At 46.3% G+C, this 17500-nt stretch overlaps 1 protein-coding gene across 6 annotated transcripts in view; it reads left to right on the forward strand.

The window, feature by feature from the left end:
* The window catches only part of LOC106583825 (phosphatase and actin regulator 3), an 80652-nt gene that overhangs the window by 11792 nt on the left and 51360 nt on the right, over positions 1-17500 (forward strand). For 2 of the 6 annotated variants that reach the window (XM_082967761.1, XM_082967760.1), the window contains exons 5-7: positions 11279-11491; positions 14805-14855; positions 15910-16138. In XM_082967761.1, the coding sequence (XP_082823887.1) occupies positions 11279-11491; positions 14805-14855; positions 15910-16138 (493 nt within the window). The other 4 variants (XM_082967763.1, XM_082967762.1, XM_045705473.2 and 1 more) reach the window with 4 other exon arrangements.

Here is a 17500-nt window from a genome sequence, read left to right on the forward strand (position 1 = left end):
GAAACTGAAGATGTGTACTACTCCCTTCACAGAACAGCGCAAACTTGCTCTAACCAGAATAGAAATAGGAGTGGGAGGCCCCGGGGCACAACTGAGCAAGAGGACAAGTACATTAGAGTGTCTAGTTTGAGAAACAGACGTCTCACAAGTCCTCAACCGGCAGCTTCATTAAATAGTACCCGCAAAACACCAGTCTCAACGTCAACAGTGAAGATGCGACTCCGGGATGCTGGCCTTCTAGGCAGAGTTCCTCTGTCCAGTGTCTGTGTTCTTTTGCCCACCTTAATCTTTTCTATTTATTGGCCAGTCTGAGATATGGCTTTTTCTTTGCAACTCTGCCTAGTGCTGTGTGTGATGCTATTCATTGACTACAGCTCAGCGTTCAACACCATAGTGACCTCAAAGCTCATCACTAAGCTAAGGACCCTGGGACTAAACACCTCCCTCTGCAACTTGATCCTGGACTTCCTGATGGGCCAGGTGCCACGCTGATCCTCAACACGAGGGCCCCTCAGGGGTGCGTTCTCAGTCCCCTCCTGTTCACTCACACCTGAAACCCCACCTCTTTATGGAATACCTGGGATAGGACTAAGTAATCCTTCTAACCCCCCCCCCCCACCCCCAAAAAGATATAGATGTACTATTGTAAAGTGGTTGTTCCACTGGATATCATAAGGTGAATGCACCAATATGTAAGTCGCTCTGGATAAGAGCGTCTGCTAAATGATGTAAATGTAAATGTAAATGACTGCACGACTTCAACACCATCATTAAGTTTGAGCCTGATCACTGACAACGATGAGACAGCCTATAGGGAGGAGGTCAGAGACCTGATCTTGTGGTGCAAGGACAACAACCTCTCCCTCAAAGTGATCAAGACTAAGGAGATGATTGTGGACTACAGGAAAAGGAGGACCGAGCACGCCCCCATTCTAATCGAAGGGGCTGCAGTGGAGCAGGTTGAGAGCTTCAAGTTCCTTGGTGTCCACATCACCAACAAACTAACATGGTCCAAGCACACCAAGACAGTCGTGAAGAGAGCACGACAAAACCTTTTCCCCCTCAGGATACTGAAAATATTTGGCAGGGGTCCTCAGATCCTCAAAAGGTTTTACAGCTGCACCATCGAGAGCATCCTGACTGGTTGCATCACTGCCTTGTATGGCAACTGCTCAACCTCCGACCGCAAGGCGCTACAGAGGGTACGGCCCAGTACATCACTGGGGCCAAGCTTCCTGCCATCCAGGACCTCATTACCAGGCGGTGTCAGAGGAAGGTCCTAAAAATTGTCAAAGATTCCAGCCACTCTAGTCATAGACTGTTCTCTCTGCTACCGCACGGCAAGCTGTACCAGAGCGCCAAGTCTAGGTCCATGAGGCTTCTAAACAGCTTCTACCCCCAAGCCATAAGACTCCTGAACATCTAATCAAATGGCTACACAGACTATTTGCATTGCCCCCCCCCCCCCCCCCCACACACACACACTGCTGCTACTCTCTGTTATTATCTATGCATAGCCACTTTAATAACTTTACCTCAATTACCTCGACAACGGTGCCCCCCGCACATTGACTCTGTACCGGTACCCCTGTATATAGCCTCCACATTGACTCTGTACCGGTACCCCCTGTATATAGCCTCCACATTGACTCTGTACCGGTACCCCCTGTATATAGCCTCCACATTGACTCTGTACCGGTACCCCCTGTATATAGCCTCCACATTGACTCTGTACCAGTACCCCCTGTATATAGCCTCCACATTGACTCTGTACCGGTACCCCCTGTATATAGCCTCCACATTGACTCTGTACCGGTACCCCCTGTATATAGCCTCCACATTGACTCTGTACCGGTACCCCCTGTATATAGCCTCCACATTGACTCTGTACCGGTACCCCCTGTATATAGCCTCCACATTGACTCTGTACCGGTACCCCCTGTATATAGCCTCCACATTGACTCTGTACCGGTACCCCCTGTATATAGCCTCCACATTGACTCTGTACCGGTACCCCCTGTATATAGCCTCCACATTGACTCTGTACCGGTACCCCCTGTATATAGCCTCCACATTGACTCAGTACCGGTACCCCCTATATATAGCCTCCACATTGACTCTGTACCGGTACCCCCTGTATATAGCCTCCACATTGACTCTGTACCGGTACCCCCTGTATATAGCCTCCACATTGACTCTGTACCAGTACCCCCTGTATATAGCCTCCACATTGACTCTGTACCGGTACCCCCTGAATATAGCCTCCACATTGACTCTGTACCGGTACCCCCTGTATATAGCCTCCACATTGACTCTGTACCGGTACCCCCTGTATATAGCCTCCACATTGACTCTGTACCGGTACCCCCTGTATATAGCCTCCACATTGACTCTGTACCGGTACCCCCTGTATATAGCCTCCACATTGACTCTGTACCGATACCCCCTGTATATAGCCTCCACATTGACTCTGTACCGGTACCCCCTGTATATAGCCTCCACATTGACTCAGTACCGGTACCCCCTGTATATAGCCTCCACATTGACTCTGTACCGGTACCCCCTGTATATAGCCTCCACATTGACTCTGTACCGGTACCCCCTGTATATAGCCTCCACATTGACTCTGTACCGGTACCCCCCTGTATATAGCCTCCACATTGACTCTGTACCGGTACCCCCTGTATATAGCCTCCACATTGACTCTGTACCGGTACCCCCTGTATATAGCCTCCACATTGACTCTGTACCGGTACCCCCTGTATATAGCCTCCACATTGACTCTGTACCGGTACCCCCTGTATATAGCCTCCACATTGACTCTGTACCGGTACCCCCTGTATATAGCCTCCACATTGACTCTGTACCGGTACCCCCTGTATATAGCCTCCACATTGACTCTGTACCGGTACCCCCTGTATATAGCCTCCACATTGACTCTGTACCGGTACCCCCCTGTATATAGCCTCCACATTGACTCTGTACCGGTACCCCCTGTATTTAGCCCCGATATTGTTATTTATTGCTGCGCTTTAATTATTTAATTATTTATTTACTTTTTTTTGTTGGTATTTTCTTAAAACTGCATTGTTGGTAAAGGGCCTGTAAGTAAGCATTTCACTGTGAGGTCTACTACACCTGTTGTATTCAGCATTTCACTGTAAGGTCTACTACACCTGTTGTATTCAGCATTTCACTGTAAGGTCTACTACACCTGTTGTATTCAGCATTTCACTGTAAGGTCTACTACACCTGTTGTATTCAGCATTTCACTGTAAGGTCTACTACACCTGTTGTATTCAGCATTTCACTGTGAGGTCTACTACACCTGTTGTATTCAGCATTTCACTGTAAGGTCTACTACACCTGTTGTATTCAGCATTTCACTGTGAGGTCTACTACACCTGTTGTATTCAGCATTTCACTGTAAGGTCTACTACACCTGTTGTATTCAGCATTTCACTGTAAGGTCTACTACACCTGTTGTATTCAGCATTTCACTGTGAGGTCTACTACACCTGTTGTATTCAGCATTTCACTGTGAGGTCTACTACACCTGTTGTATTCAGCATTTCACTGTGAGGTCTACTACACCTGTTGTATTCAGCATTTCACTGTGAGGTCTACTACACCTGTTGTATTCAGCATTTCACTGTAAGGTCTACTACACCTGTTGTATTCAGCATTTCACTGTGAGGTCTACTACACCTGTTGTATTCAGCATTTCACTGTGAGGTCTACTACACCTGTTGTATTCAGCATTTCACTGTAAGGTCTACTACACCTGTTGTATTCAGCATTTCACTGTAAGGTCTACTACACCTGTTGTATTCAGCATTTCACTGTAAGGTCTACTACACCTGTTGTATTCAGCATTTCACTGTGAGGTCTACTACACCTGTTGTATTCAGCATTTCACTGTGAGGTCTACTACACCTGTTGTATTCAGCATTTCACTGTGAGGTCTACTACACCTGTTGTATTCAGCATTTCACTGTAAGGTCTACTACACCTGTTGTATTCAGCATTTCACTGTGAGGTCTACTACACCTGTTGTATTCAGCATTTCACTGTGAGGTCTACTACACCTGTTGTATTCAGCATTTCACTGTGAGGTCTACTACACCTGTTGTATTCAGCATTTCACTGTGAGGTCTACTACACCTGTTGTATTCAGCATTTCACTGTGAGGTCTACTACACCTGTTGTATTCAGCATTTCACTGTAAGGTCTACTACACCTGTTGTATTCAGCATTTCACTGTAAGGTCTACTACACCTGTTGTATTCAGCATTTCACTGTAAGGTCTACTACACCTGTTGTATTCAGCATTTCACTGTGAGGTCTACTACACCTGTTGTATTCAGCATTTCACTGTAAGGTCTACTACACCTGTTGTATTCAGCATTTCACTGTAAGGTCTACTACACCTGTTGTATTCAGCATTTCACTGTAAGGTCTACTACACCTGTTGTATTCAGCATTTCACTGTGAGGTCTACTACACCTGTTGTATTCAGCATTTCACTGTGAGGTCTACTACACCTGTTGTATTCAGCATTTCACTGTAAGGTCTACTACACCTGTTGTATTCAGCATTTCACTGTGAGGTCTACTACACCTGTTGTATTCAGCATTTCACTGTAAGGTCTACTACACCTGTTGTATTCAGCATTTCACTGTAAGGTCTACTACACCTGTTGTATTCAGCATTTCACTGTAAGGTCTACTACACCTGTTGTATTCGGCGCATGTGACAAATACAATCTGATTTGATTTGATGGAATGTTCTCTAAGCCACCGCTGGTGGGTGACACAGATCATTGAAGTCAGCTGTGCGTTCACCACTGCAGTTATACCATGAATCAGATATAAACCAGGCACAGGCTGCCTCCCAAAGGGCCGGATTACTGAATGAGAACGCAGGGCACGTGCCCCGGGGCCCCCCGACCTCCAGAAATTATAATTGTTATTTTATTTTGGGGGGGGGGGGGGGCTGGGGTTTGGGGGACCCCTGGAGGTCGAGGGCCCCCTAGATAGCATATGATAGCAAAATGTGTAGAATTAGCTTTAAAACTGCGTCGGGGCCCCAAATGCGGTAGTCCAGTTCAGCAAATGGCACCCTATTCCCTATATGCCCGGCCCTGGTTAAAATTAGTCCACCAAACACTTCCTGTTTCCGGTCACAACTTGCAGACTTGTTTACGCTGCTGTGCGTTTTTGTTGCCGATCTTACTTTGATACCTGACGGTTTTTTACTTTTTCATTACCGTATATTTTTACTTTTTCCCTCACTCAACTTTTTTCCTCACTCAACTTTTTTCATTCATCCCCGGAGGTTTTATCTGGACATGGTTCGTCAGGACTTCAAACAGCCGAAGCTAAGTAACATTAACATGATGCCTTCTAATTGCAGTCGTTGTATTTATAATATACAGGAGAACGATCGCCTTACGGCAAGGATAGCTGTGCTGCAAGCCCAGCTTCAGACGCGATCGTTAGGCAAGGGTAATTTCAGTGTAGGAAAGGATGAAACAGCGTCTGTGCCACCAGTAAGTACAGATAGTAACGTTAGTATAAACCCCCTCGCACGGTCCCCGCAGCCGGACATCTTTCTCATGGCTTCTGGAGGGAAACGCTGTAGGAATGCTCAACCGGTGTCGCTTATTCAGCCGACAGAAACTTTCAACCGGTTCTCCCCATTAAGCGAGTCGGAGTCGGAGGCCGAGACTTCTCTGGTCTCTACTCCTCCCGTTGTGGGGTCTGAGACGCCGACGGCTCCCACCATTAGCTCTGACAAATTGAAAACCCTAGTCATTGGCGACTCCATTACCCGCAGTATTAGACTTAAAACTAATCATCCAGCGATCATACACTGTTTACCAGGGGGCAGGGCTACCGACGTTAAGGCTAATCTAAAGACGGTGCTGGCTAAAGCTAAAACTGGCGAGTGTAGAGAGTATAGAGATATTGTTATCCACGTCGGCACCAACGATGTTAGGATGAAACAGTCAGAGGTCACCAAGCGCAACATAGCTTCAGCGTGTAAATCAGCTAGAAAGATGTGTCGGCATCGATTAATTGTCTCTGGCCCCCTCCCAGTTAGGGGGAGTGATGAGCTCTACAGCAGAGTCTCACAACTCAATCGCTGGTTGAAAACTGTTTTCTGCCCCTCCCAAAAGATAGAATTTGTAGATAATTGGCCCTCTTTCTGGGACTCACCCACAAACAGGACCAAGCCTGGCCTGTTGAGGAGTGACGGACTCCATCCTAGCTGGAGGGGTGCTCTCATCTTATCTACGAACATAGACAGGGCTCTAACTCCTCTAGCTCCACAATGAAATAGGGTGCAGGCCAGGCAGCAGGCTGTTAGCCAGCCTGCCAGCTTAGTGGAGTCTGCCACTAGCACAGTCAGTGTAGTCAGCTCAGCTTCCCCCATTGAGACCGTGTCTGTGCCTCGATCTAGGTTGGGCAAAATTAAAAATGGCGGTGTTCGCTTTAGCAATCTCACTAGTATAAAGACCTCCTCCATTCCTGCCATTATTGAAAGAGATTGTGATACCTCACATCTCAAAATTGGGTTACTTAATGTTAGATCCCTCACTTCCAAGGCAGTTATAGTCAATGAACTAATCACTGATAATAATCTTGATGTGATTGGCCTGACTGAAACATGGCTTAAGCCTGATGAATTCACTGTGTTAAATGAGGCCTCACCCCCAGGTTACATTAGTGACCATACCCCCCGTGCATCCGGCAAAGGCGGAGGTGTTGCTAACATTTACGATAGCAAATTTCAATTTACAAAAAAAAAAACAACAATGACGTTTTCGTCTTTTGAGCTTCTAGTCATGAAATCTATGCAGCCTACTCACTCACTTTTTATAGCTACTGTTTATAGGCCTCCTGGGCCATATGCAGTGTTCCTCACTGAGTTCCCTGAATTCCTATCGGATCTTGTAGTCATAGCAGATAATATTCTAATTTTTGGTGACTTTAACATTCACATGGAAAAGTCCACAGACCCACTCCAAAAGGCTTTCGGAGCCATCATCGACTCAGTGGGTTTTGTCCAACATGTCTCTGGACCTACTCACTGCCACAGTCATACTCTGGACCTAGTTTTGTCCCATGGAATACATGTTGTGGATCTAAATGTTTTTCCTCATAATCCTGGACTATCGGACCACCATTTTATTACGTTTGCAATTGCAACAAATAATCTGCTCAGACCCCAACCAAGGAGCATTAAAAGTCGTGCTATAAATTCTCAGACAACCCAAAGATTCCTTGATGCCCTTCCAGACTGCCTCTGCCTACCCAAGGACGTCAGAGGACAAAAATCAGTTAACCACCTAACCGAGGAACTCAATTTAACCTTGCGCAATACCCTAGATGCAGTTGCACCCCTAAAAACTAAAAACATCTGTCATAAGAAACTAGCTCCCTGGTATACAGAAAATACACGAGCTCTGAAGCAAGCTTCCAGAAAATTGGAACGGAAATGGCGCCACACCAAACTGGAAGTCTTCCGACTAGCTTGGAAAGACAGTACCGTGCAGTATCGAAGAGCCCTTACTGCTGCTCGATCATCCTATTTTTCCAACTTAATTGAGGAAAATAAGAACAATCCGAAATTTCTTTTTGATACTGTCGCAAAGCTAACTAAAAAGCAGCCTTCGCAAATGGAGGATGGCTTTCACTTCAGCAGTAATAAATTTATGAACTTCTTTGAGGAAAAGATCATGATCATTAGAAAGCAAATTACAGACTCCTCTTTAAATCTGGGTATTCCTCCAAAGCTCCATTGTCCTGAGTCTGCACAACTCTGCCAGGACCTAGGATCAAGGGAGATACTAAAGTGTTTTAGTACTATATCTCTTGACGCAATGATGAAAATAATCATGGCCTCCAAACCCTCAAGCTGCATACTGGACCCTATTCCAACTAAACTACTGAAAGAGCTGCTTCCTGTGCTTGGCCCTCCTATGTTGAACATAATAAACGGCTCTCTATCCACCGGATGTGTACCAAGCTCACTAAAAGTGGCAGTAATAAAGCCTCTCTTGAAAAAGCCGAATCTTGATCCAGAAATTATAAAAAACTATCGGCCTATATCGAATCTTCCATTCCTCTCCAAAATTTTAGAAAAAGCTGTTGCACAGCAACTGACTGCCTTCCTGAAGACAAACAATGTATACGAAACGCTTCAGTCTGGTTTTAGACCCCATCATAGCACTGAGACTGCACTTGTGAAGGTGGTAAATGACCTTTTAATGACGTCAGACCGAGGCTCTGCATCTGTCCTCGTGCTCCTAGATCTTAGTGCCGCTTTTGATACCATCGATCACCACATTCTTTTGGAGAGATTGGAAACCCAAATTGGTCTACATGGACAAGTTCTGGCCTGGTTTAGATCTTATCTGTCGGAAAGATATCAGTTTGTCTCTGTGAATGGTTTGTCCTCTGACAAATCAATTGTAAATTTCGGTGTTCCTCAAGGTTCCGTTTTAGGACCACTATTGTTTTCACTATATATTTTACCTCTTGGGGATGTCATTCGAAAACATAATGTTAAATTTCACTGCTATGCAGACGACACACAGCTGTACATTTCAATGAAACATGGTGAAGCCCCAAAATTGCCCTCGCTAGAAGCCTGTGTTTCAGACATAAAGAAGTGGATGGCTGCAAACTTTCTACTTTTAAACTCGGACAAAACAGAGATGCTTGTTCTAGGTCCCAAGAAACAAAGAGATCTTCTGTTGAATCTGACAATTAATCTGGATGGTTGTACAGTCGTCTCAAATAAAACTGTGAAGGACCTCGGCGTTACTCTGGACCCTGATCTCTCTTTTGAAGAACATATCAAGACTGTTTCAAGGACAGCTTTTTTCCATCTACGTAACATTGCAAAAATCAGAAATTTTCTGTCCAAAAATGACGCAGAAAAATTAATCCATGCTTTTGTTACTTCTAGGCTGGACTACTGCAATGCTCTACTTTCCGGCTACCCGGATAAAGCACTAAATAAACTTCAGTTAGTGCTAAATACGGCTGCTAGAATCCTGACTAGAACCAAAAAATTTGATCATATTACTCCAGTGTTAGCCTCCCTACACTGGCTTCCTGTTAAGGCAAGGGCTGATTTCAAGGTTTTACTGCTAACCTACAAAGCATTACATGGGCTTGCTCCTACCTATCTTTCCGATTTGGTCCTGCCGTACATACCTACACGTACGCTACGGTCACAAGACGCAGGCCTCCTAATTGTCCCTAGAATTTCTAAGCAAACGGCTGGAGGTAGGGCTTTCTCCTATAGAGCTCCATTTTTATGGAATGGTCTGCCTACCAATGTGAGAGACGCAGACTCAGTCTCAACCTTTAAGTCTTTACTGAAGACTTATCTCTTCAGTAGGTCCTATGATTAAGTATAGTCTGGCCCAGGAGTGTGAAGGTGAACGGAAAGGCTGGAGCAACGAACCGCCCTTGCTGTCTCTGCCTTGCCGGTTCCCCTCTTTCCACTGGGATTCTCTGCCTCTAACCCTTTTACAGAGGCTGAGTCACTGGCCTACTGGTGTTCTTCCATGCCGTCCATGGGAGGGGTGCGTCACTTGAGTGGGTTGAGTCACTGACGTGGTCTTCCTGTCTGGGTTGGCGCCCCCCCCCCCCCCCCCCCCCCCCCCCCCTTGGGTTGTGCCATGGCGGAGATCGTTGTGGGCTATACTCGGCCTTGTCTTAGGACGGTAAGTTGGTGGTTGGAGACATCCCTCTAGTGGTGTGGGGGCTGTGCTTTGGCAAAGTGGGTGGGGTTATATCCTGCCTGTTTGGCCCTGTCCGGGGGTATCATCGGATGGGGCCACAGTGTCTTCTGATCCCTCCTGTCTCAGCCTCCAGTATTTATGCTGCAGTAGTTTATGTGTCGGGGGGCTAGGGTCAGTCTGTTACATCTGGAGTATTTCTCTTGTCTTATCCGGTGTCCTGTGTGTATTTAAATATGCTCTCTCTAATTCTCTCTTTCTCTCTTTCTGTCTTTCTCTCGGAGGACCTGAGCCCTAGGACCATGCCTCAGGACTACCTGGTATGATGACTCCTTGCTGTCCCCAGTCCACCTGGCCGTGCTGCTGCTCCAGTTTCAACTGTTCTGCCTGCGGCTATGGAACCCTGACCTGTTCACCGGACGTGCTTGTTGCACCCTCGACAACTACTATGATTATTATTATTTGACCATGCTGGTCATTTATGAACATTTTAACATTTTAACATTTTGACCATGTTCTGTTTTAATATCCACCCTGCACAGCCAGAAGAGGACTGGCCACCCCTCATAGCCTGGTTCCTCTCTAGGTTTCTTCCTAGGTTTTTGGCCTTTCTAGGGAGTTTTTCCTAGGGAGTTTTTCCTAGCCACCGTGCTTCTTTCACATGCTTTGCTTGCTGTTTGGGGTTTTAGGCTGGGTTTCTGTACAGCACTTTGAGAATATCAGCTGATGTACGAAGGGCTATATAAAAATAAATTTGATTTGATTTTGATTTGAATAGGGTGCCCTTTGGGACGCAGAGGGACAGAATGGGTTCTGACAGTAACCCAGGTAACCCACAGTAACCCAGGTAACCCACAGTAACCCACAGTAACCCAGGTAACCCACAGTAACTGACAGTAACCCAGGTAACCCACAGTAATCCACAGTAACCCACAGTAACCCAGGTAACCCACAGTAACCCACAGTAACCCAGGTAACCCACAGTAACTGACAGTAACCCAGGTAACCCACAGTAACCCACAGTAACACACAGTAACCCAGGTAACCCACAGTAACCCACAGTAACCCATAGTAACCCATAGTAACCCACAGTAACCATGTAACCCACAGTAACCCAGGTAACCCACAGTAACCCACCGTAACCCAGGTAACCCACAGTAACCCACAGTAACCCAGGTAACCCACAGTAACCCACAGTAACCCAGGTAACCCACAGTAACCCAGGTAACCCACAGTAACCCAGGTAACCCACAGTAACCCACAGTAACCCACAGTAACACAGGTAACCCACAGTAACACAGGTAACCCACAGTAACCCAGGTAACCCACAGTAACCCACAGTAACACACAGTAACCAAGGTAACCCACAGTAACCCACAGTAACACACAGTAACCCAGGTAACCTGATCAAGCAGGATCAAATAGTTAGACAGAAAACTGTCCTGTCCTGAACTAACGGTGTATTTCAACAAAGGACTGTGTTGTTGATGTTGTTGTTTTTGATGTTGTTTGTTTCAGCTGTTGATCTGACGGAAGACACTTTGACAGTGGCGGACCAGAGTGAGGACGGAGGGGAGGAGGACACTTCCCTCTGTGAGCCCTGTGTGGACAGCTTTCTGGTACAGGCTGAGACAGGAGGGGTGCAGGAGACACCTCACCCCATGGACCCCCCATGGGACATCCCACAACCCAACCTGCCCAAACGACTTACCAGGCTGGGCAGTTTAGAGGGTGAGTCCCAAATCAGCCCCTAGCCCCTGTTCCTGGTCTGTTAGCATGTTAGCTAACTTTAACACGCCTCTGTTACTGGCCTGTTAGCATGTTAGCTAACTATAACAAGCCTCTGTTACTGGCCTGTTAGCATGTTAGCTAACTTTAACCAGCCTCTGTTCCTGGTCTGTTATCATGCTAGCTAACTATAACCAGCCTCTGTTCCTGGTCTGTTAGCATGTTAGCTAACTCAAGCCAGCCTCATACAGCTGGCTAACTCCAACCAGCCTGCTAGCTTACTAACTCTAACCAGGCTCATACAGCTAGCTAACTACTGTCCAGGCTGGGCAGTTTAAAACTTCTTCGGGATCGGTGTCCCTTCCACGGGACGGTTGAGTTAACGTTGGCTCATGCGATTAGCATGAGGTTGTAAGTAACAAGAACATTTCCAAGGACATAGACATATCTGATATTGGCAGAAAGCTTAATTTCTTGTTAATCTAACTGCACTGTCCAATTTACTGTAGCTATTACAGTGAAAGAATACCATGCTATTGTTTGAGGAGAGTGCACAATTTTGAACATGAAAAGTTATTAATAAACAAATTAGGCACATTTGGGCAGTCTTGAGAAAATATTTTGAACAGAAATGCAATGGTTCATTGGATCAGTCGAACACTTTGCACGTACACTGATGCCATCTAGTGGCCAAACTCTCAATTGCAGCTGGACTGGAATAATACATTATGGGCTGCAGGCCGCCGCCGGAGGTTCTGGGCTGCAGGCCGCCGCCGAAGACTCAGAGCTGCAGGCCGTCTCAGGAGGTTCCGGACTGCAGACCGTCTCAGGAGGTTCCGAACTGCAGGCCGTCTCAGGAGGTTCCGGACTGTAGAACGTCGCCGGAAGCTCTGGACTGGGAATGCGCACTTGAGGCCTGATGCGTGGGGCTGGCACAGGTGACGCCAGACTAGTAACACGCACCTCAGGGCGAGCGCGGGGAGCAGGAACAGGACGTACCAGACTGGATAGACTCACTGGAGGCTGGGTACGTTGGGCAGGCACAGGATATACTGGGCCATGGAGGCGCATCGGAGGTCTTGAGTGTATAGCTGGCACAACCCGTCCCGGCTGGATGCTTACTTTCGCCCGGGCAAACGCGGGGCGCTGGCACAGGACGAACTGGGCTGTGAATACGCACTGGTGACACAGTGCGTAGCGCCGGCGCAGGATATCCTGGACCGAGAAGGCGAACTGGAGACCAGGAGCGCTGAGCTGGCACCACCCTTCCTGGCTGAATGCACAACCCAGCACGGCAAATGCGGGGCGCGGGCAAAGATCGCACCGGGCTGTGAATGCGCACTGGCGACACAGTGCGCATCACCGCATTACATGGTGCTTGCTTCTTCACTCGCTCCCCATGGTAAGCACGGGGAGTTGGCTCAGGTCGCCATCCTGACTCTGCCAAACTGCCCGTGTGCCTCGTGGTTGGTCAATTTTTTGGGGGGCTGCCTCTCACACTTGCCTCGTGGTTGGTATAATGCCTCGTAGTATCGCTGCTCCGCTCTTGCTGCCTCGATTTCTTCTTTCGGACGGCGATACTCCCCAGCCTGACTCCAGGGTCCTTTCCTGTCCAGATTTTCCTCCCATTCCTGTTTCTCCTGGGCTGCTTGGTCCTTTGGTGGTGGGTGATTCTGTCACGGTTGTCATAGGAATGAGCGGACCAAAGTGCAGCGTGTGTGTCGTTCCAAATTTTTATTTATACTGTGAAACTATGCAATATATAAATACACTGAAATGAAAAAAAACAACAAACCGTGACGCAGAGATGAACACATACACAACTCAAAATTAATCCCCCACAAAACCCAGGTGGAAAAACCCCTACTTAAGTATGATCTCCAATCATCCCAAACAAAACCACAACATAGAAATACAAAACTAGAACCTAAACATAGAAATAGAAAACATAGAGAGAAAAACCCTGTCACGCCCTGACCTACTCTACCGTAGAAAATAGCATCTTTCTATGGTCAGGATGTGACACTCAGATAGAGTTCAGTGTGTCGAATCGGAGGGCCTGTTGTCCGGACCTCTGGCAGTCTCTATGGAGGTGTCACAAGGTTCAATTCTCGGGCCGACTCTTTTCTCTGTATACATCAATGATGTCGCTCTTGCTGCTGGTGATCCTCTGATCCACCTCTATGCAGACGACACCATTCTGTATACTTCTGGCCCTTCTTTGGACACTGTGTTAACAAACCTCCAGACGAGCTTCAATGCCATACAACACTCCTTCCGTGGCCTCCAACTGCTCTTAAATCCAAGTAAAACTAAATGCATGCTCTTCAACCGATTGCTGCCCACACCCACCCGGCCGTCCAGCATCACTACTCTGGATGGTTCTGACTTAGAATATGTGGACAACAACAAATACCTAGGTGTCTGGTTAGACTGTAAACTCTCCTTCCAGACTCATATTAAACATCTCCAATCCAAAATTAAATCTAGAATCGGCTTCCTATTTCGCAACAAAGCATCCTTACCTCATGCTGCCAAACATACCTTCGTAAAACTGACTATCCTACCGATTCTTGACTTCGGCGATGTCATTTACACAATAGCCACCAACACTCTACTCAGCAAATTAAATGCAGTCTATCACAGTGCCATCCGTTTTGTCACCAACGCCCATATACTACCCACCACTGCAACCTCTATGCTCTCGTTGGCTGGCCCTCACTACATATCCGTCGCCAAACCCACTGGCTCCAGGTCGTCTACAAGTCTCTGCTAGGTAAAGCAGCTCACTGGTCACCATAGCAGCACCCACCCGTAGCACGCGCTCCAGCAGGTATATTTCACTGGTTACAACCTAACCAACTCATACTTTGGCCGCCTTTCCTTCCAGTTCTCTGATGCCAATTACTGGAACAAATTGCAAAAATCACTGAAGCTGGAGTCTTATATCTCTCTCACTAACTTTAAGCATCAGCTGTCTTAGCAGCTTACCGATCATTGCACCTGTACATAGTCCATCTGTAAATAGCCCACCCAACTACCTCATCCCCATATTGTCATTTATTTTTGTTGCTCCTTTGCACCCCAGTATCTCTACTTGCACATTCATCTTCTGCACATCTATCACTCCAGTTTTTAATTGTTAAATTGTAATTATTTCGCCACTATGGCCTATTTATTGTCTTACCTCCCTAATCTTACTACATTTGCACACACTTATATAGACTTTTCTATTGTCTTATTGACTGCACATTAGTTTATCCCATGTGTAACTCTGTGTTGCTTGTGTCGCACTGCTTTGCTCTATTTTGGCCAGGTCGCCAGGTCGCAGAACTTGTTCTCAACTGGCCTACCTGGTTGAAAAAAGGTGAAATAAAAATACAAATTCCTTTCACATTTCCATAAACTTCAAATTATTTCCTTTCCAATGGTACCATGAATATGCATATCCTTGCATCAGGGCCTGAGCTACAGGCAGTTAGATTTGGGTATGTCATTTTAGGAGAAAATTGGGAAAAAAAGGTTCCGATCCTTAAGATGGTCCGTGAACTAGACGTCACACTTGGGTTGACAGGGGGTCGTCATAGTATCAACGACAGTGCCGTATGAAGACAGGCAGAAGCTGTAACAGACCATCATAGTATCAACGACAGTACAGTATGAAGACAGGCAGAAGCTGTAACAGACCGTCATAATATCAACGACAGTACAGTATGAAGACAGGCAGAAACTGTAACAGACCGTCATAATATCAACGACAGTACAGTATGAAGACAGGCAGAAACTGTAACAGACCGTCATAATATCAACGACAGTGCCGTATGAAGACAGCCAGAAGCTGCTTCTTCAAAACAAATCCCAAACACACTTATAGGCCTTTCATGTCCTTTCATCGGGTCTAAGGGTCGTCTTGCGTCGAACTGCGCATGTGCAGGCCGTCAAATCAAAGGCACTCCTTCGTTATAAAGAAACATGTCAGTTTCACGAGGTTGGAGTAATACCATGTTCAACTATTTCAGACATTGGCTCGAATTCAGATTGTGCCTTTAGGTTTCGAGAAAATTAACTTAAGGAAGAAATTTTCACTTCTCTTATTTACTTCTCCAACCCGGGGCCTGGTCTGTTTGGTGTGTTTCGCAAGTCTTCCCGGGAAGTCTTGTGATGTTGCACCTCTGGGTTTAGAAACTCTCTGACCTTATATCTTATAAGTAACACTATGTCTGATAACACATCCTCACCCTATCCCCGTGAAGAAGTTCACCTAGGAACATCAGCATTGTGGGAATATTAACATTAACATGATAGTATTGTTCCCCTCTCTATGGGTCCTAACCTAGAGAGGAAGAGCTCTCCAGCCACTCTACCGAGGACGTTCACCATTACATTAACTAATATTAACGTTATTCTTCCCCTCACTACAGGTCCTCACCCCTTCCCTAAGTCGGATCCTAACCTAGAGAGGAAGAAGTCTCCAGCCACTCTACCCAGGAACTTCACGTTGCCCAGGACTAGCCAGGGTTCCTTGCTGCGAGGACGGATCTCCACCCCTACCGGTTCCCCTCACCTGGGGCCGCTGCGACCCCCACCGCCCCCTAGCTGTATTATAGAGGAGCTACATCGGGCCCTGGCCACCAAACACAGACAGCACAGGTAGGACACCAATCAATCAATCAATCAATCAATCAATCAATCAATCAATCAATCAATCAATCAATCAATCAATCAATCAATCAATCAATTACCAAACACAGACAGCACAGGTAGGACACCAATCAATCAATCAACAAATCAATCAATTACCAAGCAAAGACAGGGCAGGTAGGTAGGACGTCAAGCATTCAACCAATCAGTCAATCAGTCAATCAATCTCTCAATTCATCAAACAATCACACAGTCAATCAAATACATTTTACAAAGCCCAGCAGTTGTTTACAAAGAGCTTTACAGATATCCCAGGCTAAAACCCCAAAGAGGTTTACAGATACCCCAGGCTAAAACCCCAAAGAGCTTTTCAGATACCCCAGGCTAAAACCCCAAAGAGGTTTACAGATACCCCAGGCTAAAACCCCAAAGAGCTTTACAGATACCCCAGGCTAAAACCCCAAAGAGCTTTACAGATACCCCAGGCTAAAACCACAAAGAGCTTTACAGATACCCCAGGCTAAAACCACAAAGAGCTTTACAGATACCCCAGGCTAAAACCCCAAAGTGCTTTACAGATACCCCAGGCTAAAATCCCAAAGAGCTTTACAGATACCCCAGGCTAAAACCCCAAAGAGCTTTACAGATACCCCAGGCTAAAACCACAAAGAGCTTTACAGATACCCCAGGCTAAAACCACAAAGAGCTTTACAGATACCCCAGGCTAAAACCACAAAGAGCTTTACAGATACCCCAGGCTAAAACCACAAAGAGCTTTACAGATACCCCAGCCTAAAACCCCAAAGAGCTTTACAGATACCCCAGGCTAAAACCACAAAGAGCTTTTCAGATACCCCAGCCTAAAACCACAAAGAGCTAGAAATGCAGAGGCAAAATCAGAGTGGCTAGGAAAACACTCCTTCAATCAATTAATAACCAAGCACAGACAGGACAGGTAGAGGAATGTGAGTTAAGTGCCTTGGTGAAGGGCACTACGATCAGGGATTGTTGTTAGCACCCCAGTTACCAGATAAATTCCCTCTTTTATTTGAAGCTGTCTAAACTCAGCAAAAAAAGAAACATCCCTTTTTCAGGACCCTGATCTTTCAAAGAGAATTTGTAAAAATCCAAATAACTTCACAGATCTTCATTGTTAAGGGTTTAAACACTGTTTCCCATGCTTGTTCCATGAACCATAAACAATTAATGAACATGCACCTGTGGAACGGTCGTTAAGACACTAACAGCTTACAGACAGGTAGGCAATTAAGATCACAATTATGAAAACTTAGGACACTAAAGAGGCCTTTCTACTGACTCTGAAAAACACCAAAAGAAAGATGCCCAGGGTCCCTGCTCATCTGTGTGAAC

Source organism: Salmo salar, chromosome 22 (assembly GCF_965601325.2).
Source record: "Salmo salar chromosome 22, fSalSal1, whole genome shotgun sequence".
NCBI lineage: Eukaryota > Metazoa > Chordata > Actinopteri > Salmoniformes > Salmonidae > Salmo > Salmo salar.